At 48.8% G+C, this 26,521-nt stretch overlaps 1 protein-coding gene across 1 annotated transcript in view; it reads left to right on the top strand.

The window, feature by feature from the left end:
- Positions 1–26,521, top strand: part of TRAP1 (TNF receptor associated protein 1) — a 51,823-nt gene that overhangs the window by 20,016 nt on the left and 5,286 nt on the right. Inside the window, exons 5-14 of the mRNA XM_090024565.1 lie at positions 2,935–3,006; positions 3,715–3,875; positions 7,756–7,865; positions 14,931–15,004; positions 15,895–16,050; positions 16,998–17,118; positions 17,277–17,346; positions 21,247–21,394; positions 21,845–22,030; positions 22,750–22,888. Coding sequence (XP_089880691.1) covers positions 2,935–3,006; positions 3,715–3,875; positions 7,756–7,865; positions 14,931–15,004; positions 15,895–16,050; positions 16,998–17,118; positions 17,277–17,346; positions 21,247–21,394; positions 21,845–22,030; positions 22,750–22,888 — 1,237 coding nt within the window. The remainder of the gene's footprint in view (positions 1–2,934; positions 3,007–3,714; positions 3,876–7,755; positions 7,866–14,930; positions 15,005–15,894; positions 16,051–16,997; positions 17,119–17,276; positions 17,347–21,246; positions 21,395–21,844; positions 22,031–22,749; positions 22,889–26,521) is intronic.

Genomic DNA, 26,521 nt, shown 5'->3' with positions numbered 1-26,521 from the left:
CCCACATCTTTCCAAGTCGATGCCAACCTGTCCACCACCACTCTCTGGGTGCATCCCATTAGCCAATCTGACCGTGTAATCATCTACGTCACAGCCACTCAGTTTATTTATGAGAATAGGATGAGATACTGTATCGATGGCTTTCTTAAAATCCAGGTAGATTGCATCTACCTTATTCCCTGCATCTAGCCATTTTGTAACCTGGTCATAAAAAGAAACAAAGATAGTTGGGCAGGATCTACCTGCTATGAACCCGTGCTGGTTGCCCTTCAGCATTATTTTTCATGGTGGACTCCCACAAATGTGATCCTTAATAATTTTTTCAAAGGTTTTCCCAAGAATAGGGGTGAGGCTAACTGGCCTGTAGTTACCTGGATCCTCTTTTCTCCTCTTCTTGAAAATTGGCTGTACATTGGCCCTTTTCCAACCCTCTGGGACTCATCCTGAGTGCTATGAATGCTCAAACAATGGTGCCAGTGGTTCTGCTATGACGCTGGCCAGTTCCTTCGGCACCCTTGGATGAAGATCATCCAGGCCTGTTGGCATAAGTATATCCAGCCCCTTCACTAAGTTGGTGCTAACAGTTGCTGGGCTAGTTTTCCTCCTGTGCTCATCTATAATCCAACTGGGAGACTTGTGTTCGGGAATACGGAAGCAAAAAACTCATTGAAGAGCTCGGCTTTATCCCTCCTATCTGTCACCAATTGCCCTAGTCTGCCCTGTGGGGGTCCTATGTTACCTTGCACCTTCTTTTTACTCCCTATATACCTGTAGAGGGACTTTTTCTTGTCTTTCATTTTTGTTGCCAGCCTAAGTTCCCCTTAGGCCTTCCAACTGACTCCCTGCAAGTGCAAGCCAAGTAGGTATACTTCTCCTTGGTAGCTACCTCCTGCTTCTATAGCCTGTATGTCTCTTTCTTTCTTTCTTTTTTTTTTCTTTTTTTGCTCCTAGGCTTTCCTGGATTTCTCTGTTCAGACAATGATTTGGATACTAGCAGGAGAGCTTCATGACCAAATTTGCAGGTGACACAAAACTGGCAAGGATTGCAGATGCTGGAGGACAGGGACGCAATTCAGAAGGGTCTTGCCAGATTGCAAAGCTGGGATGGAACTAACTGGGGTCAGTGCTGATGTGTAAGGTGCTAACACCTTGGGAAGGATAATCAAAAACAAAAGTATAAAATGGATGACAACTAGCTGGATGGCAGCACTACAGAGAAGGACCTGGGTGTCTTGCTGGATCAAGATCTGGGTTTGCACTGTGCAGCTGCACAAAAGGCAGATATGATTTTAGAGAGCATCGATAGGAGCATTAGGTGCAAGATACATGAGGTGATGGTGCTTCTTTACTCGGCACTGGGGGCTTATCTAGTAGAGTATTGTGTACAGTTTTGGGCTGTATATTTTAAAAAGAACATGGAGAAGTTAAAGCAGGTCCAGAGGCAGGTGACAAAAATGAAAAAGGACTTGGAAGGCAAGCCTTATAAGGAGAGAATGAAGAAAAGTGCAGCTTGTGGAAAAGGTGATCAAGAGGGGATATGATGAGTCTTCATATATTTGAAGGGCTTCCATAAGAAGGGGGAAAACACTTTTTCTCTCTTGCTGCAGAGAGCAGGATGCATAGCAATGACTTGAAGTTACAATGAAGTGGGCTTAAATTGGATATCAAGAAACACTTCTTCCCTATTAGAACAGTGAGGCAATGAAATAGACTGCGTGGGCAGCTGTAGAATCTCCATCGTTTTCAGGAAGAGATTGGGTAAACATTGGTCAAGGATGATCCATGAGTAGCTAAGGCTGTGGTATACTATGGGTATTTCCCATGCTTCTGGACATTGCTGGGTGTCATGAGGGACTGGGAAGGAAATTTCCCCACTCTTGTTGCTACAAGTGTCAGGGGTTATTTCTTTTTTGCCTTCCTCAGAACTACTGGGGGTTGGCTGCAGCCAAAGGTGGGGATTTTGACTGGGGTGTGCCAGTGTTCCTGCCAGACGCCTCCAGAAGTTTGATATCTGCCCAGTGTCAGACTGATCACCACATTTGAGGTCCAGAAGGAACTTTACTTCATGGTCAGACTATTACAGACTGCAGGAGTTTTTGCCTTCCTCTGTGATGGGCATGGCCATCTTCTTTAGATCTTTGAAGTATATTTTAACAACCTTTGCAGCAGCAGGACATTGACCACTGTTGTGCCATGCTTTATCTGGCAGGTAAGGGGTGGAGTGCTTTGTAGTTGTGTGATGGTTGATTGTGTAGTTTTAGAAATAGGTTAGGCAAGGATTTGTGTTGGGATAATTTGGTTAGGGATGATCCTGTCTTAAGCAGACGGTTGGGCTTTTTGAAATCTCTTCCAACCCTATTTTTCTGTGACTCTGTGAAGAGTTGTCTTGCAATCAAGGTTAATGGGGAGTTCCAGGGTAAATTTCCTGCTCTGCTATGAAATCCCTGTGTGATCTTGGACAGGTCACTTAACTGCTGTCTACCTTCATTTCCCATCTGTTAAATGAAACAGCTTTCTTTGGCCTCTGAAGGTGGATGTTATCCATCATTTTGTATTTGTACTATACTTAGTGCAATGGGGTCTGACTGGTTGGAGTCACCAGTCGCTACTGTGTTTGCCAAGGAAATCAGCTTGAAAATCAGCTTGTCTATCTTAACATGTTTCTGGTTTTCCTGTGCAACCTCCTGGTGTGGAGTCTGTAGTCACTGGACAACTGTGACTGCATCTTAGAAATGTGAGTTCTGTGTCCTGTATTTACATTGATGAAATGAACCATTCATTATCTGGAGAAAATCTATTCTCTTTGCTTTTTCTTAGCTGTTTCTGTGATGATAAAATTGGAAGATGGGCGATAATGGCGTTCCCCTTGTTCTGTTTGTTGTCAAAACCCATGTGTCCTGGTATATCAGGTACAGTTACTCTATTTCTTTGCAGGACACTGGTATTGGAATGACCCAGGAGGAGCTTGTCTCTAACCTTGGCACCATCGCTAGATCTGGTTCAAAGGTAAAAAAAAAAAAAAAAAGTTTCATTGATTTCCATTTCCCTGATGATCTCCCATCCTGTATTTCATGGGCCACTATCTATGAAGGACACTTCATTAGGCGGTAAAATTAACCTCGTGTTCCTTCTGAGTGAGGGTTGGTTCCTGGTTGAGGCATATGGTGCTAGGACAGTATTAAAGAAACAGTTTTTCTCACCTGTGACCAGCCCCTGTTAGAATCCTGTTGTCATCACATTGCACCAGTTGCTAGACTGGAGCGTCTTTCCCCCAGACCATCAAAATAGAGATCAGGAAGATCTGTGCATGTCTGACACAGGCCCAGGTAGCAGCAGAGGCTAATGGGAGGGGTGAGGGGTTGGTTAAGTGCTGTGCTGCTGCTCGGTAAATGCACCTTTATTCTCCACCTGTTATGGCAGACATGGCCCTAGGCAGCACTTACCTGTTCCAGAGCTGTGGTATCTGTTCTTACTGAGGACTGGGTAGCTGGAGCTACTTTAAGTACTGCTCCAGAGGGTTGAGCCTATCAGAGCATTGAACAGGCTTCCTTCTGGAGGTGAACGTATCAGATTGCCAGGTGCACCATGTGTATGCTGGGCACTAGGCTCAATCAGTCAGTGTAGGATGTGATGGGGCTTGTGAGGAGGCTAAGGGGCCTCTGGAGAAGCAGAAGATTAGTGGGCCTGCATTGTGGTGTTTCATTGTCCCTACAGGTATTTCTGGATGCGCTGCAGAACCAGGCTGAGGTCAACAGTAAGATCATTGGCCAGTTTGGAGTGGGTTTCTACTCTACCTTCATGGTGGCTGACAAAGTGGAGGTGTACTCACAGTCTGCAGAGCCTGAAAGCCCTGGCTGCCACTGGTCGTCAGATGGGTAAGAGCCTGCAGAATTGGAAAGAAGGCCTTTGTGTCTGTGAGAGCAAGAGTGTTGTGAAGTTGCCTGTAGTCCTGCCTGAGTGTGGACTAGCAGCTGTGCACAGAGAGAGGAGGTGAGGTTGGGCACTAGTCTTTCATAGTGAGGTGCATAATTTAAAATCCTGCTTAGATTACAAATGAATAGCATTTATTACAAAACCGTCACTATCACTTCTTGAGTCAGTGGCTTGGCAGTGCTAAGTCAGGGTAATGGTGCACTGGGAAAGTGTATGAGGGGAGTATGTATGATGCCTGCTCACTCTGCACCACTTTGCACCCAAGTGCTTCACTCTTACAGGTTTGTCAAACAGAAAAACCACATGCGAATTCATGCTGCTAAGATGTGTTCATTTGGCACGCTTGGGGACTGCAGCAGTGTCTCCCAGAGAGAAAGAACTAGGGGTGCACCTATAAAGATTTTTGGGCTGATACTGATAGCCGATTTTTAATGAGCCATATCGGCTGATACTGATCTGATTGCTGATATGCAACCTGGCAGCTTGGAGAGCGGTCTGTTGTGAGGAAGGGGCAAGGTGGTGGGGAAAGGATTGAAGCTCCCACGGTGAGGGAGGGAGGGAGTGGGGCAGGGCATAGGACAGAGACACAGCTCATCTGTGGTGGGGGGACTGGATGCACCCCAGGGCAGCCGGGGTGTGGGGCATGTGCCCCCTAATCTGTGTGTGGGGTGAGGGCAGGCTGCCGTTGCGGGCTGGGGCTGGGTGCTGCGCTGAGCTCTTCCTGGATGGGTGGGTTGGGCTGGGGCTATGCTTGGGGCAGGTGGCAGTGGCACTGCTACAGGGCAGTTATGGTGAATTTTGAGGTGGCTGTAATCCCCTTCTCCCCACCCCGCCAATAGCCCTGCTCCCAATGCCAACCCAAGTGCAGCCCCAGCCCAGTCCTCTCCTGGTGTGTGTGCAGCAGCGGGAGCTGCATCCCATCCCCAGATGAGCCGCTCACAGCTTCATCCCATGCTCTGCCTCGCCCCACTGGGCAGTGCCTTCCCCAGTGCCAGCCCCACTCCCCTTACCACAGGTACCTCAGTCTGCCCCATACCCAATAACAGACTTACCAACCAGATGCTGCTCTCCAAGCTGCTGGGTTGTGCTTCTGGCTGCCTTTGTGCTGGGCTGCATGCATGCATACGGCATTTTTCAGTGACTTTTTTTTGGCTGATGTGTCTGATAAGCTGATTGTTGACAATGTCAATTTTCCTTTTATTGATGCCAATACAATATGGGACTGGTGTATTGGTGCACCTCTAGAAAGAACGATTCAAAGACAACATTAACTTCTTTTTCTCCATCCTGACCAGTAAACCTCAGTCTTGCCTTGCAGAGACTCCAGGGTTGAAAGGGAAATTCAGTCTCCATGGTCAGGTCAGCTCTTCGGCTCTTAGTTTTTCTCTTGAGGTGCAACCACAGTGGCCTTCTGTACTGCTGGTATATATGTGATCTTAAGTCCTCTCTGAATCATCAAGGAGCACATCTGGGGGGGGCCTGCAGGGGAGATCATGCTCAGGGGCAATCAGCATAGGTTGGTCAGGCAGGACCTGCCTTTGAACCCGATTGCCTTTTATGACCAGGTGACTAAATCCTTGGATGATGGTGTTGCCCTGGACATAGTCTTTCTGGACTTTAAGGCCTTTGACACTGTCTCCCACCTCATCAATAAATTAAATGACTGTGACATTGATGCCTGCACAGTTGGATGGGTAAAAAATTGGCTGATGGGGCGCACCCAGAGAGTAGTGGTGGACGGGTTGTACTCACCCTGGTGAGATGTGAGCAGTGGGGTACCCCAGGGGTTGGTCTTCAGGCCCACATTTTAACATCTTTATCAGCAATTTGGATGAGGGGATGGAAAGCACGCTGTCCAAGTTTGCTGATGACAGACACTAAGGTGTGGGGTGAGGTGGACACACTTGAAGGGAGAGAGAGGCTGCAAATAGATTTAAACAGACTACAAAGGTGGGCAGACGAGAATAGGATGGGGTTCAGCGTGGACAAATACAGGGTGCTGCACCTTGGGAGAAGAAATTCACAGCATACATACAGGCTGGGAAGTTCCCTTCTTGAAAGCACAGAGGTAGAAAGGGATCTTGGAGGCATTATTGACTCCGAGATGAAGTGAGCTGCCAATGCCAGACCGCAGCCAACAAGGCCAGCCATACCTTGTCATGCATCCAAAGGTGCATCTCAAGCCGGTCCAGAGAGGTGATACTCCCCCTCTGTGCAACACTGGTCAGGCCACAGTTGGAGTACTGCATCCAGTTCTGGGTACCGCACTTCAAGAGGGATGTGGCCAGCCTGGAGAGGGTTCACCCACTTGGTGAAAGGGCAGCAGGACAGGCCCTGCGAGGAGAGACTGAGGGACCTGAACCTGTTCAGCCTCAGCAAGAGGAGGCTGAGGGGGGACCTAGTGCCTGCCTACAAACTCATCAGGGGAGATCAACAGCAAATAGCTAGAGCCCTTTTGTTCCCCCGCACCACCTGGGGTGACGAGGAACAATGGTAATAAGCTGATGGAGAATAGGTTTAGGTTAGAGATCAGGTGGCAGTATTTTACAGTTAGGGTGGTGGTCCTCGCCCCTTCAAGAGGAGGTTGGATGATCACCTGTCTGGGGTCTTGTGAACCCAGCATTCATTCCTGCCTGTGGCAGGGGGATCAGGCTAGATGATCTGTTCAGGTCCCTCCTGACCCTAGCTACTCTGAAACTGAACTTTGAGGTGTGAACGACCAACTTTTTTCATGCAGGCTATAGGATGTCTGTCAGGTGCCATAATCTTGAGTTACTGCAGATCTGGGACTGGGTTAAGATGGTGCCCTAGAGGCGGAAAACTGTATTCTATTAAAAGCCCTTGGGGAGAAAGAATATGCTGAGTTACAAATCCCTGAAAACTGTTTTATAATAAAAGCAGTATAGCAGGTCAAAGTTCCATTGTGCTAAATGCTAATTTGATGAACCACAAAAATGCTGTAATCCTCCTGCTAGGATCACTGGAGTGTTGCCTGCCACTCCTGTGCCTTTCACTGGTGTTGCTCATCATGGCCTGTCATCCCCAGTCCGAAGGCAGGTGTTTGAACAAGACAGTGTGGAAGTGACCATCAGTGCTAGAATTCAGCAACAAAGGGCATCTGTAGCAGAGTGCAGCTGCCTCACTGTAATTCAGGGAAATAATCATAGGTTGGGGCCCACAGGTTTGGATCAACAAAGAACTGTGAACTATGAAACTGCCCAGGCAGCTTGGCAGGAGATTGAGGGTTGCGAGTCCTTTTATTTGAAATGTATGAGATTGTGACATTTTGCAGGTGTTGGTTATAGCTGTGGTCTAAGGACATAGGCAGCAAGGTTCTTCTGGTCAAAGTTCTTTCATTAGTCTAAGAAAAGATACCACATTTACCCAAAGAACCTTTTCTGTCTAAGAAAAGATACCACATTTACCCAAAGAACCTTTTCTGTCAAGGCTAATTTTTCTCTTCCTTTTAAACTAAATGACCCAGTGTAATAATGTGTTATCACTCAGTAAAGGCTGCTGGTATTTTTTTGAAGCATTGTATGCCAGGACCAGTAGTGTCTGCTTTCTGGTACCTCCTTTCCCCACCCTATGTTAAGGTTGGTAGAGCTTGCATTTGGTAGTTCCTGTTACAAGCAAATGCTTTTAGGGTTGATTTTTTTCAAAGGTACAAGAAGCCTGTAAGTGCCCATTTCTCCCTGAATTATAGTGGGAGCTGGATGCTGCGAGCGCTTGTCCTCATTGTTAAAACATTTTTCACTTTGCCTTATTAATGAACATTCCCTGGAAGGAGGGTTATATATAGTGGTATGTTTCTAATCCTAGGTCAGGAATATTTGAGATTGCTGAAGCTTCTGGTGTCAGAACTGGGACTAAGATAATCATCCATCTCAAAGAGGAATGCAAGGAGTTTGCGAACAAGGACCGAGTCAGAGGTGAGCAGGGCAGAAATATGCTGCTGATGTACTTTGATTCCTCAGAACATCCATTGACCTTAGGAGCAGGAGATAAAGGTAGGGGTGCACCAATAGAGATTTTTGGGGCCATTACCAATATTCAATTTTTAAGGAGGTATGTCAGCCAATACTGATCCCATTTTTGATACAGTGTGGAGAGCTGCCTCCAGCTGGTAAGTTTGTTATGGTGGAAGGGGTGGTGGGGGTGCAGATCCCTCTCACAGTGAGGGAGGGGGCAGGGGTAGGCACTGCCCAGCCAGGGCAGGGCACGGGACAGACCTGCAGTTCGTGGGGGGTGGGCCTCCCCTCACTGCACACCCAGGAGGGCATGGGGCGGGGAGGGGCATGTGCCCCAGGATCTGGGCGGGGCAGGCAGGCTGGAGCTGCATTGGGCTCTTCTTGCCAGAGGATGGGCTCAGGGCGGGGGCTCCAGCCACCCCCAATTTCACCATAGCGCTGCTCCCAGCACAGCCCCAGCTCTTCCCAGTGTGTTGAGGGGGGCAGGGGTTGAGCTGCGAAAAGCCAGGGCTGCACTAGGTGCATGGTGGTGGCAGCACTGGGAGGGAGCTATGGTGAAATTTGGGGTGGCTGCAGCCCCGTCTAGCCCCTGCCTCAAGCCCAGCCCCCAGCAAGAAGAGCCCTGTGCAGCCACAGCTCCAGCCCATAACTGCAGCCTGCCTGCCTTGCCCTGTGCAAATCCAGGGACACATGCTCCTCCCCCTACACCCTCCTCCCCCGTGTCTTCCCAGGGTGCGCGCAGCAATAGGAGCTGCACCTTCCCCCCTCCAAGCTGCAAGAAGGCTCATTGAAGTTCTGGAGTCTCTTTGACTATAAAACTTGTAATGCGTGATCTTGATCTTGTCCCCTTTGTGTCCTTCCTATCCCATGAAAGTCTGTGGTTTCTCTTACTTGCAGTAGTCACAGACAAATGCTTGGAATGGCTAGCACGAATAGCATTTCCATTGCACAGGTTATCATGGCGGGTGAAAAGCATAGGCCTTGTCAGAAAACTGGGAGGATTCCACGTGCTGGAAGCTTCTGTACATGGATGTTGTTATAGTGGAGATGTCAGTGTTTGTAAGGTACTCTCGTATTGGAGGGGCCTGAGAGAGGCAGAGGCTGGTAGGATTGTGGGGATGGTGTGAGTAGATGGGGGGTGAACATGCTGAGAATACTTCTTTTTAGCAGTAGAATGTGAATCCTATTTGTATCTCCCAGGAGCAGTGTTTCATCCCCAGAGGTCATTACTTTGTCCCTTCATCCTTGTGTTCTAATCCAGGAATGTGCAATGTGCATGCTTACTGTGCTGATTTCTTGCAAGGAAATGGAAAGATCCCCGGGCAGACTTTGGATTTTGAAGAAGGGAGTACAGGTGGTTTGGAGTGGTACATCCTCACATAACACAGTGCATTTTTTTTCTCTAATTAAAAATTTACTAATGTGCTAGGGGTCTAGGGCTATATTATTGTTTTTTAAGATCTGAGCGAAAACAAATATACTGTATTTACTGAATTTCAAGACAAGGTGCGTGTGTGTCCACCCTCTACCCCTACACTCCACTTAACATGGGGGTGGTCCCTCATCTTGGAATAGAGTATGAAGCAGTGTGGGGCAGGCAGCTGTTCTAGTACCTGCTCCCTGCTACCTCTGTACCCCCCCAATCCTTCCTTGCAGTCACAGGCCCCCATCACCCCATCTTCCCCTCATCACCTTGTGTCAGTTCTCTCCTACCATACTCCCTTTACCTTTTGTTCTGATGCTAGCAGGTTTCAGTCCCGCTGCAGCCTGGAGCACAGAACATGGCTCCAGCCTGGCCCTGTAGCAATGGTGCTAGCTCCATACTGCTGCTCTGAGACTGGGCTAGGGCCATGCTCTGTGGTCCAGGTTGCAGCAGGGGTGAAGCCTCCCCAGGAGACCTCCCAGGTGACCAGAGAGCCAGCGAACAGGGACTGCAAACAGGGGAAGTAGTTTGCAGGCAGTTTGCAAGCCAGTTCGTGGCTAGTAGCATAGCTTATTACCATACAGTGGTAGGAACACATCATACCCCACAGTTTCCCACCTCGGCCCCAGCTGGTGCTCCTTTCCCTTGCACCACCAAGGCCTCCACCCAGACAAAAACCATGGTTCTGGCCTCCACCCAGACGGAGCCCCTGGCTCCAGGCTGCGGGGGCTGCCTGGCATGGTTTCCAGCAACTGGAAATGAGAGCAAGGTCACCCCCACTTGTGGGGTATGTTCTTTAGTGAGGTCCATGGAGTCCCAGGTGACTGAGCTCCAGGCCCAGCTAGGCAGACTTCATGCCATCAGGGCCTATGAGCAGGAGCCTACTACAGTCAAGCTCTTCATAGTTTCATAGTAGCTAGAGTCGGAAGGGACCTAGGAAGATCATCTAGTCCGACCCCCTGCCTTGGCAGGAAAGAGCACCGGGGTCAGATGACCCCGGCAAGGTGCTCATCTAACTTCCTTTTAAAAATCCCTAGGCTAGGAGCCTGCACCACTTCCCCTGGAAGCCGGTTCCAGGCCCTAGCCGCCCTGACTGTGAAGTAGCGCCTCCTAATATCTAATCTAAACCTACCCTCCGCCAGCTTGTGACCGTTATTCCTGGTCACTCCTGTCAGCGCACGGGGGAACAGGGACTCCCCCAATACCTGCTGATCCCCCCTGACCAGTTTGTAGCAGGCCACAAGGTCCCCCCTTAACCTTCTCTTGTGGAGGCTAAACAGGTTCAGGTCCCGTAGCCTCTCCTCATAAGGCTTGCCCTGCTGACCCCTGATCATACGAGTGGCCCTCCTCTGGACTCTTTCCATATCGTCCACGTCCCTCTTGAAGTGTGGCGCCCAGAACTGGACGCAGTACTCCAGCTGCGGCCTGACCAGTGCCGCATAGAGGGGGAGGATCACCTCCCTGGACCTGCTCGAGATGCATCTGTGGATGCATGACAGGGTACGGTTGGCCTTCTTGACTGCCTCCCCACACTGCCGGCCCATGTTCATCGTGGAGTCAATGACGACTCCAAGATCCTTTTCCGTCTCCGTGCTGGCAAGAGGGGAGTTCCCCAACCTGTAAGTGTGGTGCCGGTTCTTCCTCCCCATGTGCAACACCTTGCACTTATCAGTGTTAAACCCCATCCTATTCTCATCCGCCCACCGTTGCAACCTGTCAAGGTCAGCTTGTAGCCTATTGCACCCTTGTAGTGCACCCACATCCCCCCACATCTTAGTGTCATCAGCAAACTTGAACAGGGTGCTTTCTACCCCCTCATCCAAGTCACTGATGAAGATGTTGAACAGTGCAGGCCCGAGGACCGAGCCCTGCGGAACCCCACTGCCCACGTCCTTCCAGGTTGAGAAGGACCCATCCACTACCACCCTCTGGGTGTGGCCCTCTAACCAGTTGGCGACCCATTTGACCGTGTGGGCATCGACACCACAGTCTCCCAGCTTTTTGGTGAGGACAGGGTGAGAGACAGTGTCGAAAGCCTTCCGGAAGTCCAGAAAGTTCTTCTCTTGAAGAACGAAGAGAGAAGAGCATGGATGCCCAACTATGCGAAGACAGACAACAGGAAGATCAACCAGGAGCTACACCCAGGGGATACTTGGAAGATGATCATCTTGGGTCCCAAGATGTGTGAAGTACCAGGGTCGCTCCTCCCTTTGAACTCTCACACCACTGGCTCTGAATGAGGGGAATCAGCTAGCTGCTACCCCTAAGAAGAGATGCAGGGTGGTCATGGTGGGTGACTCCCTTCGGAGAGGGAGAAAGGGAGTGATCTGCCACTCTGACCCCCTGGCCCATGAGGTCTGCTGCCTCCCAGGGGCCTGTATCCAGGATGTGGCAGAGAGGATTCCTGAACTCATCCAGCCCTCTGACCGCTACCCCGTACTCCTCATCCACGTGGGCACAAATGACATGGCTCAGAGCAATCCTGGCTGGGTCGTAAGTGGTGGGGCAGGCATCTGGTGCCAGGGGAGTATAGTTGTTACCTCTCAGCCTGGTCATGGACAGAACTGCTCCCTGCACCGCAGCATGCAAGTCTTCCAGACACTCCACTCTGCTGCTGCTGTGAACCCACTGTACCCTGCACAGACTCATCCCTGTGACTCCTCACCTTCTACTGAGCCCTTCCATGCTCTGAGCGCCAAACCTCATTGCATTTCTTCATACCCCCAGGCCCCCTCACCCATAATCTCTGTTGCTCACAACCCATGTCAGTCCCATAGCCCTTATCCCCCTCAACCCCAGGCCCTCCTCATCCCACATTCCTCTGCCCTACAGGTTCCCCTTCCTCCAAAAGGCCCCTTGGTGCCCACCAGCCCCCATCCAGTCCTTCATGGCCCCTAGGAGCCCCTTCCTCTTCCAGACAGTTCCCCCTGCCCCCCATGGCCCTGGCCCATAGGGCAGGATAGCTTGATTAATAGAAAATTGAGGGTTTTTACCATATTTCCTCAAATCCAAAACAACTTTTAATTTAAGATGACCCCCTCCCCCCCAATAATTAAATTCTGTGCCTGGAAAACGATAACAAATTTACATATTTATAATTTTCTATGTATAGAATCTAATTATTGGGGGGGTCACTTTAAAGTCCAGGTCCCCTTCACCTTCTCCACCACTGCTACAGGGAAAGCAGGGTGTGGGGAAAGGAGGGGGTAGGCTTCCTGCCCCTTGCCCACCCACCACTTGTGTCGCATGTGCTTGCACTCCTGGCCACTTGGCCTGCCCCTGCCTTCCCTTCCACCTGCTGCTACTTACCCTGTGTGGCAGCTCTGACTCCAGTTCCAGTCCAGTGCACAAAGCACACAGTGGCTCTAGCCCTGGCCTCAGCCTGGGGTAGATGGCACCTCTGGGTTGGGGCTGGAACCAGAGTCACAGCAGCTGCCTGCTTCAGTTCAGTACTTGAATCCAAGGCAGGCTTCCCACCCCATGTTAGATGTGGAAGAAAACTGCGTCCTGGAAATATGGTAACACCTATGGAGGCAAGAGATAAGCAGAAATTGAGTAGTTAATGAGCCATGAAGTCTGTTGGTTCCCTCAGCTCTGCATGTCCCTTCCTGCTGGGCAGTTTATTCTGAACTTTTGTGGAGCAGGAATTAAAGTGGAGAGGGAGTGGGGTGGAGGGTGCAACTATACCACCAGAACTCCCTTTCCCATCCCTCCTAATCCACCCCAGGGAAGATATGATTGAACAGAGTACCAAGTGTTTTCCAGTGACGTGCCGGGGAGCTTAGACGGTGTTAGTGTTTTAACTCTCAGGCTTAATTCCAGCACACACAGGGCTTGGAAAAAACACTATTCAAAAATAAGTTAGAGCAGGGGTCAGGAATATGTTTAGCTAGAGTGCCAAAAACATCCCAACCCTAATCTCTGCCTCAACTTGGCGTGCCAGGGGCAGACGTGAGGGGCCTGATACTTGTTGCTGGTGGTGGCTGCATATGTGCCTCTGAGTGAACAGCAGGGGAGGGGCCTGGGGCAGCACAACCCCAGCCTCTCCCCTGCCATCAGCCTTGAGGTGCACGTGCAACCATTGTGGGCACAGCACAGCCAGGGCTCTGGATCACAGTGCAGCTGTTTGTAGTGTCCTGGCTACAGCTGGCTTGGGCTCTGGGCAACTGCTACCAGCCATGGAGTCCTGGGCTGCTTGCAGCTTTCTGGCCACCTGCTGCAAGCAGCCTGGGAGTGGTAGCATGCCAAACAAAATGGTTTTGCATGCATGCCAGGGGTTGCCAGCCCGTGAGTCAGAGAAAGGAGAAGGTTAAGCGGCCTGCTCATCTTCACCCTGCCCACTTCTAGATGGGCAGTTCACTGCAGTGTCAAAATCCAAGCAGTGATTGGACCTTTAATTATGTGACACTTGCTTTCAGAGGACCTTTCTTTATATTATGGTGCAAGGTTGGTTCATTGTTTAAAATTTCACTTCACGTGGGAGTTCATTAAAAATTCGTCATAACTTGGCCAGATTGAAGTCAACCTTTTATGGGTCCGGAAAGATGCTTCTCTTCCCTAGGGAACATATTTCTGCAAATTTTCAACTCTCACTGCAGGTTGCTTAGGAGCCACTGCTGTGTTTTGGTTTGGATTTGGGTTTGGGGTTGGGTTGGTTTTGGTTTGTTTTTTTAAAGCAAGAACTCCATGTATAATGGCAAGTGTCTCCTTTCCTCTTACTCTCAGAAACATATGAAGAATGCCTGTTAATTTTTTTTTAACCTTCCTTCCCACCTATTCCCCAAAATGCCCCCATCATCTTCTCTTTGGTAGAAACCAGGTTTTTTAAACCTAATCCTTAAAAGTGCTAATTTTGAGCCACTGAAAAAGCTGGGTGATCATGGAAATACTTGGATGTCCTTTTAACTACAGGTTAACTCTTATCTCCTCCTTGCTCCATAATGGGTGTGAGAAGTGCCAGATATTATCTGTTGCCTCTATGGATAGATCTTTAGTACCACACAGCAGATTCTAGAAGTCAGTGTCTCACCTCAAACTATCCATATCCCTGAAGTCAGCTCTTTATGGCATTTTGCTCAACCTAGTTTTACTAACCCCCAGCAATAAGACTTTCTCCACTGCTTGTGGAAGAGAGCTCCACTGCCCTGTCTTCTGGAAGGCTTTCCTACTAGTCAGCTCAAATGTTCCCTTTCTAATTCTATCTCATTATCCCTACTTATATTTCCATGTACTGCATGAAATAACTCCTCTCTTGCTTTGTTGTTTACCCTATTGGGAAGTTGGACTATTCTGCTTTCATCACCATTATCTCTTTGTTAGCCCTTTACTAAGCTAAACATTTTGTCTCCCCATCTCTTTGGGGGTCTGTGTTTTCCTTTCTTGAGCTTTTTCTAATTGATGTGTGTGTTTCTTAGTCCCCCAGTGAGGAAATGCTGGAGGAAGGTTGCCGTAGACCTCTGACATATTTCAGAAGGGTAATTTATACTGAGATGATTGGTCTCCCAAAGCCCAGACTGGATACCATGAGGAGATGAAAGAAACTGATAAGATCCTTTTTCTGTTTTTTTGAAAATGCAACTCTGCTTCCTTGCTCTCTGTTCCAGAGGTGGTAACAAAATACAGCAACTTTGTCAACTTTCCTCTTTACCTGAACGGGAAACGCATCAACACCTTACAGGTAGGTTCAAGAGCCATTCTGAGTCAGAGCTTCATGAAAGAAGACTTGTAACTTTCTAGTGGTGTCAGAAGCAAGGAAATGCAGTAAAAAATAATGAATTCTTGTCCAGTGAATGGGAATGGTAGGCCAAGGAACACCAGTATTTGCAGATTGGGAGTTACTCCACAGAAGAAGATAAATCAGTGTTTGTCTTTCCGAGTCAAATCTGCCTTCTCTTTTGGTATCACTTGTTTACATGCATTGGCTGTACCTCTTTTATCCACATGTTTGCTGACATGCTAAATAATTCTTGTAGATTAGGGAATTACAGTTTTCCTTAACAAAAGCTATGTGAGTGTCCCCTGTCTGTCTTGACTACCTAGGTGTTTTATAATATAAATTTTAGCCATTTCATCCAGATTTTCTTCAGCTGAAGTAAGGATTGCTTCCTTCAATTGCCATGATCACTCTAGTACTGGTTACTACAGCACTGTTATTGATGATAGTATTTTCGGGTAAAAATTGGTAAAAAGGAATGCATATTTTTGATAGTCACTCAGCCACCTCATTAAGTTCCTTCACAAGTCTTGGATGAATATGTTGTGCTTATAATGAGCACTCACTACATGATTTCAGTTATCAAAAGATAATATCTAACTGCAGAGTGTTAGGTGAGATGCCAGAATTTCTGTCTGAAACTGTGGTGGGGTTATATAGGAGACTAAACCAGGTCATCACAATGCTCCCTTCTACCTTTAAAATAAAAGTTCCCAGCACTGGACCCTAATCTGAATAGAATAAAGGAAGCTGCTGTGAGTAGGACAGTATAGGGGCAAACTAGCATAGGGTTTGAAGGGTAGTGCGGCAGTTACTGCCCTAGTGGGAATGTTGAGTCTTCCTGCCCCCTGCAGGCACTCTGGATGATGGACCCCAAGGACATCAGTGAATGGCAGCATGAGGAGTTCTATCACTTTATAGCCCAGGCTCATGACAAGCCCCGCTATGTCCTGCATTACAAGACAGATGCTCCCCTCAACATCCGCAGCATTTTTTATGTGCCTGAAGTGGTGAGTCTGTTATTCTTTTCTCAGGGCATGTGTGGGACATCTCCTTCTGACAGGATAGAGTAGGCTGATGAGGTCACTGCAGGAATGAAGTCTTTGTTGCTTTCCAACTTGGGCAAATGCTGTATCATGCACCTGGGACTGCAGATTTGCTTGTTGGGTAACCAAAAGGTGTAGTGCCTAGAAGAGACAGCATCATCTTGCTGATGATAGTCACTTGCTGAAGAAGAGTTATACTGACTTGACAATTTGTTCAGAATAGATTTGGCTGAAGTAGACTTCGGAGGGGAGAAACCCTCTCAGAAAAGGATTCCTTGCCTGCCCTCATTCAAGACTGTCTAGATTGGGATGTGGTCAACTGGCTCAACCTTAATACCATATTCATTTGACTCTACCGGGGGGGAGGGGGTGGCAGCAGCGCAGTGTAGGGGGCAAGCAGTGGTGGAGGCCAGGTAGCTTGCCTCCTGCCATCTGTCTCACCTGCCCCTGCCCACCTTCCTTGCAGTCTCACCCGCATGCTGCTTCTGCCAACATGAAGCTGGCACTGCTCCTACAGAGCTGTGCTGTGCTCCAACCTGTGGAGTGGGGATGGAGCCTGCGTGGTAAGGAGGGGGCAAAACCTGCAGGGAGGAAGGGGTATGGAGCAGGGGTCTGAAGCTAATGAGGAGAGAAGCAGGGAGTGCAGAGGTAATGGGGGTGCAGGCAGCAACTACAGCTCTGGTTCTGGCGCCAAAGCCACTGCGCTGCTGCCACCCCCTCCCCCCCCGGTAATTTATTCCAAGACAAAGGGCTCCCCCCACTGTTAAATAGGGGGTTAAAACTTGTCTTAGAATTAAGTAAATATGGTACATATCAGTGGAATATGATGCTTTCACGTTATCCCCAGCTGGAGCCCTAAATAAAGCTCCACTGGTTCTGCTGTATTACCTCATTCTTGCTTGCTTCTGCAGAAGCCATCTATGTTTGATGTCAGCAGGGAGCTGGGCTCTAGTGTTGCCCTCTACAGTCGTAAAATTCTGATCCAAACCAAAGCTGCAGACATCCTGCCAAAATGGCTGCGTTTCCTCCGAGGTATGTGGCAAAGGCGTGTTGTCACCTAAGGCAGCATGAATGGTGATGCAGGATAACATTTGCGGGCCTCTGGGGGGAAGGGTAGTTAGCCAGGGCTGCTGCCTATGTCCAGATGTATGCTTGCCTTAAGTCACTCACTGTCACCTTCCATATTCTAGGTGTTGTGGACAGTGAAGACATTCCCCTGAACCTCAGCAGGGAACTGCTCCAGGAAAGTGCCCTCATCAGGTGAACGCCCAGTGGGGCCTGTCCCTGTAACCCTGCTGGATTGTGAGGTTGTGTCAGTGCTTTCCTGTTTCTGGCTGGGTGGTGAGAGGGGTTGGGGAGTAGGGATTGCCTTTGTAGGTCTGGATCTGGCAGGCTGAGCTATGGTCTCCCCAGTAGTAAAACTGTTTATGTCTACACTAACACTGTGGGTACTAAAGTGAGAAGCTTCAAACCATGTGATCCAGGACGCACTTCTTAGCCAGACCTGATAGACAAACTGTTATATTTGCTCTGCATCACCTGGCTTTCCTGGAGTGAGTTAACTTGTCTAAAACAGTTGGGAGGAGACTGATTAAGCCAAACTTATTAGCCACATATCAGGATTGCTGGGTTATCAGGGGTTACACTGCTTTGAGGGCTAAGAGAGCTCAGCAGTGTCAGGCTATCATGCTCTACCAGTGCTCTGGAATTTGTAATTCATTGGTGCTTGGTCTGTAACCCTTCAGGGTGCATCACAAGGTTCCTGTAGTAGTTTGGTCTTTGGAGTTTAGGGTTCATTTTTACTTCGTTGTGTGGACTTAACTGTTATTGCCTTAAAGCAGTTGATAGTGCCTGAAAGTTTAGGATATGTTCTATGTTGTATAGTAACCAAAATAAGTTTAAGTGGAATAAAAAAGGTCTCTGTGTAATTGTTTAAGCAGCCCCCTAAGCATGGCTTGCTGTAGCCACATCCTTTCTGTATTTGATGATGGAAGGTGTAGCAGTTCATTGCCTATACAGGTTTCCCTTGCTTTATGCTGTACATGTGTTCCTGGAAAATGGCGCATAGCTCAAATTCACATAAAGGTAACCCACTTTACAATGTAACAAATAGGGATGTGTTCCAAGACCTTGACTGTACTGACCCCCAGGCCTACTTCTACCATTTTTACAGGACAGTTTTGGTACTCACCAAATTCAGAGGGCCCCTCACCAGCTTCTGCATGGTTCAAAATCTCCAGTTTTATCTCATGTTAATGAAGTTCTCTTGCACTTCATTGATGGACATGGGAGAAGGGTAGGATATAAGCTAGCAGGATGCTTAGAAGTGATAATGGGGATGGGATAGCAACTACAGAAACACGTGTAGAAGACAATGAGCTGAGAGCACAGATCCACACAGGAGACTATATTTTGGTGCGTGTCACTCCCACAGTGCACCACACAATGACTGCAGGCTTCTGCCACGCTGATTGCATAAGAGTGAATTTGCCTTGCATATAATGAATTTTTGTTATAAAAAGGGTCATTGCATAAGAGTGAATTTGCACATACAGAACCTGCATAAAGCAGGGGAAACCTGTAGGTAAGGCCCTACTGGATTCACAATAGAAGTGGGATGTGCTGTGGCTTCTTTAACCTTGCAGGTTCCCCCCACATCCCCTCCGCTGTGTTACCAGATTTGCCCACTACTTTGGGGCGTGCTCATTTATTAGGGATACGTTTTTAGGGTCTTGGTAATTCTATTAATGTGCTGCTTGTGTTACTTGTGTTTCTATACGGAGCTGTATCTCTCCCTTCTGCAAGCCCTCGCCCCCAATGGAGCTATCTTGCAGGACTCAGTTTCAGTGGGGCTGGGTCCCCCCAGTCCCCAAATCTCTCTTCCCCCCCCCCCGCTCGGGTTAATCAGCATGGCTGACACCCTCATATGCAATGAATCAGTTCATCAGAGCAGCAATAACTACAGTCAGACACAAGCACACAGTTAAACAGAAAACCTCTGAATCCGGATGGGTGTCCATGTGACACCCTCATGGGCCAGCATTCAGTTCATTAGGGCACATCTGAGCCAAACTGGGTCAATCAGCCTGTACAAGCTGATCCCCTTATGCGTTTCAAACTCAGCACGTCCCAATCTTTTAGCCTCTTGATGAGCAGACCCCACAGTATTTTTGGGCTACACAGGGATCTTTAGCTTGGGTAAAAGAAGCGTTGCTGCAGAGCAAGTGGGGAAGGAGATGTAAAGAAGGTAAAATATGCCCAATTACCACCAGATTGACTAAAAGTTATTTATTGCTAAGTAGTAATATATAATGATACTAGTAGTAATAGACATGCAAAGGAAAACAAACACGAACAGTTACAGTATTACCCTGGTTTCACTAAGTATTTGGGGAAACTTAGCTCAAGCTTAACTAATACAGTTCAGGTTCAGAAATCTATGCTTAGAGAGAAAAGAGAGAGAGCTGGGCTCTCACCAGTCCAAGGCACTCGGGTTGCAAAGCCGACTGGTTAAAGTTCTCAGCACGATCTGTGAAGGGGGACGATCTGCCTCCTTCAGCCTCTCGAGAAGAAAGCGGGTGGTGTCAGCACACACACTGCTGCTGCTTTTACAGATTTTCATACCCTCAGTTCAGCTTCTTTCAAGCATTGTCAATAGTGTAAATCAAATTGTCTTTTCTATTGACAAGGGGTTATCTGATTGGAACATCTCAGGAACTTGATTGATACTCAGGAAACACCTACTTAGGAGCCAGCTTGACATTCCTATGGATAGCAGATATACTTGATGGGATCTCTCTTGGTGTCTTCGGAAACAATAGATTGCAGCATCAGGGTTTTGGATTTTTACCTGCTTTGAACAAGCCTCAGCTTAGCATGATTTTTCCAGATTTTACTATAGTCTTTTAACAGACTTAAGGCACTTATTGGAGTGTTCATAACCTGTTGTGGAGAGGACTTCCACTCCACCAGTTGTCATGGGAAAAGTATAACAGCATTTGTGGTCAGGGCTCCAACGGGCTGGACACTGTGATGAACCAAGTACCATTGTTCAAATGTTGCCCATACCCCTCTGACTCGGTCTATTGCCTCAGCATTCCTTAACCCAGCAACCAAGTTTTAGCCAATTAAGTTTACATAGGCCTCCCATAGTGGGACCGGGGAATGTACGGCCCGAGATACCTATTAAACTGACTTTTGCTTAGAGGGGGGGGGGGGGCTGGCGGGGGGAGAAGTCCTTTGTAAATCCAGCTTAGAACTTGTCTGATAAATGCTGAGCTGGGTGTGAGGGTTGATTAGCATTTGGAACACAGATTCCCCATCATGCAGTGCTGATCCCAGAATTCACTGCAGTCTCTGCTTCAGGTTTTCTCCATCTCTCATGTAAATGAATGGTCATCTGGTTCCATCTCAGATGCAAATGAGACCTAGGGCAGTTGTTTCACTTTTGTCACCCTTATCTGGAGGGTTTTAGGTGCGTCTCTCACTGCATTTTAATCAGTTTCTGTTTGGGGGGGGATTCTTTGTAAGTCAGACAGTCTGCATCCTGTGTCAGGGTTCCCCAAGAACATGGAGCTGACAGGTAACAGCTGCTGATTTGGTGGAGTGGAGCCCCACTTATGGCTAGCTCTTAATTGGCAGGGAAGCAAAAACCATGGTTTTAAATATGGCCTCCTTGCCACTGATTGGCTGAGGGTCCCTAGTGGCCCTGCTGCTTGCTGCTGACCAGTGAGGAGACAAAAAAGGGTGGCATGTTTAAAACTATGCACATAAGGGAACCTGCAAGATTAAAGGAGCCACAGCGCAGCCCACTTCTGCCATGAATTCGGTAGGACCCTACCTATAGGGATAATACACAAAACTCTTTGCACACTGCAGTCTCCTAGGTCAAAGGGGAACCAGCTCCACCTGGGAGTTTGTTACCACTCCTCCTTTCTATATGCACCAGGATCTTTTCCTGCTGCAGATGAGTAGACACTGATTTTAGATCCCAGGTGTAAATGGGGTGAGGAAGGTTGGCTTGAGTCTGGCATTTCTTCTTTGGCTTTCTAAGCCAAATTTTATGTAGCAAACCCATCACCAACATTGTATACAGGAAGGTGGATGTTCACCCTAAACCTTAATAGTCTCAGTCTATTAACTGCCTTGATTCTACTCTAGGAAACTCCGAGATGTTTTGCAGAAGAGGCTCATCAAGTTTTTCATTGACCAGAGCAAGAAGGACCCTGAGAAATATGCCAAGTTCTTTGAAGACTATGGGCTGTTCATGAGAGAGGGGATTGTCACCATAGCGGAGCAGGATGTCAAGGCAAGTAGCATACCTGGTGTCCTTGTGTGCACTAGCTGGTGTGAAAAATCAAGGGCTTCTTCCTCAGCTTGGGAAAAAGGCTCTGATACAAGGCCATGGTCCTCTCAGTTGCATGTATTGCTTCAGGCATGGCACCTTGGGAGTTGTACCAATCCTCCAAGATAGTCTGCTCTGTTCATGCCCTTAGGAAGGTGGGATATCGTGGACAGGTTACTTACTGTAGTACTAATGCTATAGAAGTGCTCTCTAAAGAAGCCAACTTCTCTGTCTGAGCTATTGGAGGGAAGCTTCTTCTACTCTGCCAAAGAACCTGTTGCTCCCAGATTTGCTCTGTATAGTCTGGCAGAGCAGAAAACTCGTGCAGAAACCAGAGAGTGTTTTGGGATGTCCGATAGCCTCTTCCTGCCATCTGGGACATCATGTATGTATTACGGTAAACTTTCCCCCCAGGAGGACATAGCAAAGCTTCTGCGTTATGAGTCCTCAGCACTGCCTGCAGGTCAGCTGACCAGCCTGCCAGACTATGCCAGCCGAATGAAGGCTGGGACAAGGAATATCTACTACCTGTGTGCACCCAACCGGCACCTGGCCAAGCACTCACCATACTTTGAGGCCATGAAGAAAAAGGATATGGAGGTGGGTGAGCAATGTAGTGTGCCCTAGCCAGAGACAACAGGGGAGCTGATCTTCACTGCAACAGCCCAGTATTACAAATTGCAGCCCGGGGTCCCCAGCTTGTGGTGCATTTTGCGCAGCTGCAAAGGACATATACTCTGGGATATTTTGCTTTTGCCCCTTACGTGCATTTCAGTCCACACCTCCATTCCTTCTGCACTGATAGTACAATATTTTGCCTCTCCTTGGACTCTAGTATTCGGGAGAGGATTCTCAGTGTTCTCTCCCTCTATTTAAATATGAAGGACAGTGAGAATCTCCCATGGTTACAGATTAGTACTGTTCAGAACTGGAGAAAAAGCTTGGTCTTTCTGCACGTCTCTGTTTAATTTCACAAAAAATCCCCTCCATCTTTGGGTTGAGCTGTTCAAGTCATAAGTGTGAAGAGTGTCAGTGGCCAGGCAGGTGATGTACCCTGAAGTCTCAGTCAGTTGTACTTTCCATCAGCCCTCCCCATAGCTTCGGGGCTCCCAACTGGTGTTCTTGACAGTGCACTCCAGGCATGGCTACTCCTAGATCTTCCCTGACCAATGCTTATGCATATGGTTATGTTGGAGAGTGGGCCTGGGAAGCAGGAAATGGCTGGGGGAAGCAGTGGGTCTGCTAGCATTTGTTTTGGTCTAATAAGGATAGTCCTGGTTCTACCTGAGACACCACATTGTTAACTGTCCTTGGCGTAGGTGCTGTTCTGCTATGAGCAGTTTGATGAGCTGACACTCTTGCACCTTCGGGAGTTTGACAAAAAGAAGCTCATCTCAGTGGAAACAGATATTGTTGTTGACCACTATAAGGAAGAGAAGTTTGAAGACAGTTGCCCAGGTACAGTGTCCCTTCTCCCAATCCACCTTGTGCACAGCCTTGGGCTCAGCATTCCTTTCCAGCTCACTGTCCCACAAGTATCGACAAGGATGCCCTTCTCTCAGTGAAGCACTGCCTTCCCTCAACCAGTGAATGAACACTAGTTTTTCTGCTGCCTTGCTATGTTCCCAGGCAGCTTTTGCCCCTTATGTGCATTTCAGTCCACACCTCCACGCTGCCTCTCCTGATGGCAGCCATCTTGGTATGGCATCTCCTCAGGGTTTGCAAACTGATCTCCAGGTCCTGCAAATTCTTTGATGTTTCTTTACCTTCCCTGGGAAGCAGGGAGAGGGGACTGCAGTTCTTCCCCAACTAGTGCTGCAAGCTTGCATTGTGAGACCTGTTAGCCAGCCTGTACACTCCTGTAGAGCTCGCTGGGCTGCTGAGGATTAGAAAGGCTAAAGGCCATAAAAGTGGTAATTATATTCTCAGTTGCAGTACAAAGAACATGGAGTTAATTTCATTAAGAGGGGAGCACTGTAGTGTAGACATACATTCTCTTTAAACCTGACATTATCCAGTCTGTACTTTGGTCCAGGTTGAATTTCAAACTCAGCTGCACTACAGACAGGACTTAAGCAAGTTAGTTTGATATAAAATGATGATAAATCACATCATGGCTCAAGTCCATACTTTAGTTTGAAAACAAGCTTAATCTGAAAAGTGAATGTTCCTGGTCCCAGTGATGGTGCTTTGGAATAAGCTGGCCCTTTTTTGTGCATGGTATGTAACGGGGAACCTCAGCCCTGTTACTGGGAAAGGGCTGAAAGACGAGAAAAACCTGCAAGGCCCCTTTCAAGAAAAGGACTTTGGTGGCCTGGAGGGGCAGGGATTCAGAAGGCAGGAACCTGACTTCAAGGAGGGATAAGACTCTTAGCTCCCTGAGACTAACAGGGGAATGGTTTCTGGTTCAGAGGCTGCAAGAGCAAGAAGACTGGTACCTGTGGCAGTTCCTATAAGTATCCAATTGCCTAGCAATGGGCTTCACAGAAGCTGTACTCTAAGCTAAGAGTGAAGTGAAGGCTGTAAACAGGTATAGAGACTGCTTAAGGAGAAGCAGCTGACCCAGAACTGTGGACTCACCCCTTGCAGAGGTTTTAGATAGGGCTGTGCAAAGCTTCGACTTAATATTTGATTTGACAAATATTTGACCTTGGAAAGTGAAAGTCGAGTCGAATAGCAGCTGGTCAAATAGCTGTCGAACTGAATACCGGAAGTCAAATATTAACAGCGTGAGTGGAATATTAACAGCGCGGGTTGAATATTCGACTTGCTTATACTGGATTCCGGGGGGGGGGTGGGAATGAAAGTAAGTGGAGGGAGGGGGAGAGGGGGAAGGAGTGCTTTCATGACTGACGTGTGGCTGGCCAGTGACCTGTCAGCATTCTCTGAGGTCTCTTCCAATCCCAGTGCTCTGGGGGAGGGCCAGAGAAAATGCATAAAAGGCAGCAGTTTTTCAGCTCCCTGCTTGCTGCCTTGGGGTCAGTTTCTGAGCTGCTGGTGTTCTCCAGCGCCTCTGCATCAGACCACGATGGGTGGAAGCCCTGATCTTCAACAGATTCCCTCCTTGCAACGCTAGCAACGGGGATTTCTGAGAACTTGGTGCTTTTATTTTATAACTACTTTTCATATTAGCTTACGCTTATATTGGATAGGGTTAGTAGTAGCCTAGGATCTATTCTATATATAGGAATTTAGTTTTACTTACACACACACACACACTCTCTCTCCCTCTTTCCATCACACCAGCGCTTCTCAATATATTATCTACACACAAACACATTCACATAACATCCAAAAATCTAATCCGTGGTGCACAGCACACTTAGAGGTTCCAGTTTACATACGAAGGAACACATTATGAAGCGGGGTGGAAAGGCAGGTGACCACACTGGCCAGCCTGCACAAAGGGGAGCAAGGGGGGTTGCAAGCAGGAGAGCTGCAGTTTCTTCCCCCACCAAACTCAGACGCAGCCTCTTTCCTCCCGCTACAAGGGATGAGGCTGCTACAAGCAGTAAAGAGGGGGGAGCATCAGTGCCACCAGAGGCACTGCCTGTGCCTGAGACTCTCATGTCCAGACACAGCAGCCACCTCTCCCACCATAACTGCAACCAGCACAGAAGTGCGCTCCATCCCTGTGTCACTGGAGCCTTCCGCGCCAGAAGAAGAGCTGGCACTAGATCTGGATCTCAGTGCCCTGGCAAGGGAAGTTCTGGGGAAGGAGGGGGAGTCAGCTGAGTTTGAGCTCAACAGCCCTCAGGTTTTTTCCTTTCAAGCCACATGATCTTTCCCAGAAGGCACTTCAGAAGGTGCCTCTGTACAGGTGAAGGCAAGCAGCTCAGCTGAATCCGCTCTTTCTCTTGCTGTGCCTCTGACTGCTGAAGAGGAGGAGAGTTCAGCAGCATCCACAGATGCACCCACACGCCAGAGGGAAAGGCCTAGTACTAGCATTGTCTGGGATCGTTATGAGCTGGCAGATGATCCTGCGTTTGCTATCTGCGTGCACTGCTGAGCCAAAATCAGCCGGGGCAAGGGAACAAAGCGCATGACCACCTCGGGGATGCTGAATCATCTCCGCAGGTACCACCGCTTTGCCATAGGAATGGCCCCCGCTTGCTCCACAGCCCCCGACCCCCCACAGCAGAGGCAGGGCACCCTGGAACGTGGGGGGCAAAAGAGACCAGTTACAAATGCAAGCAAGGTCACCCAGACCATTGGGGAGATGCTTGCTCTGGATGGCCAGCCCTTCACCTTTGTTGAGCAGCTAGGGTTCAGGTGGCTCCTGGCACTGCTGGCTCCATCCTACCAGGTGCCCACATGCACCACCTTCAGCAGGACGGTGGTGCCTCCCTATACAAAGCATTCAGGGAGCACTTGAGGGAGGAGCTGCACAAGGCAGGTCTGCAGGTGACTGTACACTTCACCTCGGACATCTGGAGCAGCCGGGGTGGAGATCATGCATACCTTTCCCTCACAGGGCACTGGTGTGGCCAGTCAGGCCATCGGTGGGCTCTCCTTCACGCCAAGGTGATGGATGAGTCCAACAAAGCAGCAGAGATAAGGGGGTCCATGAACTGCATGGTGCAGGGATGGCTGGGCATTGGGCAGGCTGAGCTCATCTGCAGCTTCATGGTCACCGACAATGGGGCCAATATGGTTAAGGCAGTCCATGATGCCAATTTTGCTGGTATTCACTGTGTGGCACACAATTTACATCTGATTCTGAGGGATGCCTTGAAGGGGGACAGGGCTGCCGGTGATGGCGCCAGCAACACCAGCAGGCTCGTTTCCAGATGCAGGAAGGTGGCAGGCTACTTCCACCGGAGCATCAAGGACATAAATGTCCCGCAGCACAGAATCATGCAGGATGTGGGGACTCGGTGGGACTCCACATACCTGATGCTCGAGAGGCTGGTGGAGCAACAGAAGGCCATCCGTGAGTTGGCCTTGTTTGGGGAGATTGGGATCAGCGGCCCCCTGACCACAGCTGAGTGGGATGCCATCCCCCAGATCTTGCTGGTCCTCAAGCCCTTCCTTGAGGCCACTGAGACCCTCAGTGCTGCTGGTGCCTTCCTCAGCCAGGTGGTCCCCATA

The sequence above is a fragment of the Crocodylus siamensis genome, chromosome 12 (genome assembly GCF_052110815.1).
Source record: "Crocodylus siamensis isolate JL-2025a chromosome 12, ASM5211081v1, whole genome shotgun sequence".
Taxonomy (NCBI): domain Eukaryota; kingdom Metazoa; phylum Chordata; order Crocodylia; family Crocodylidae; genus Crocodylus; species Crocodylus siamensis.
This window is presented reverse-complemented; position numbering and strand designations above follow the sequence as displayed.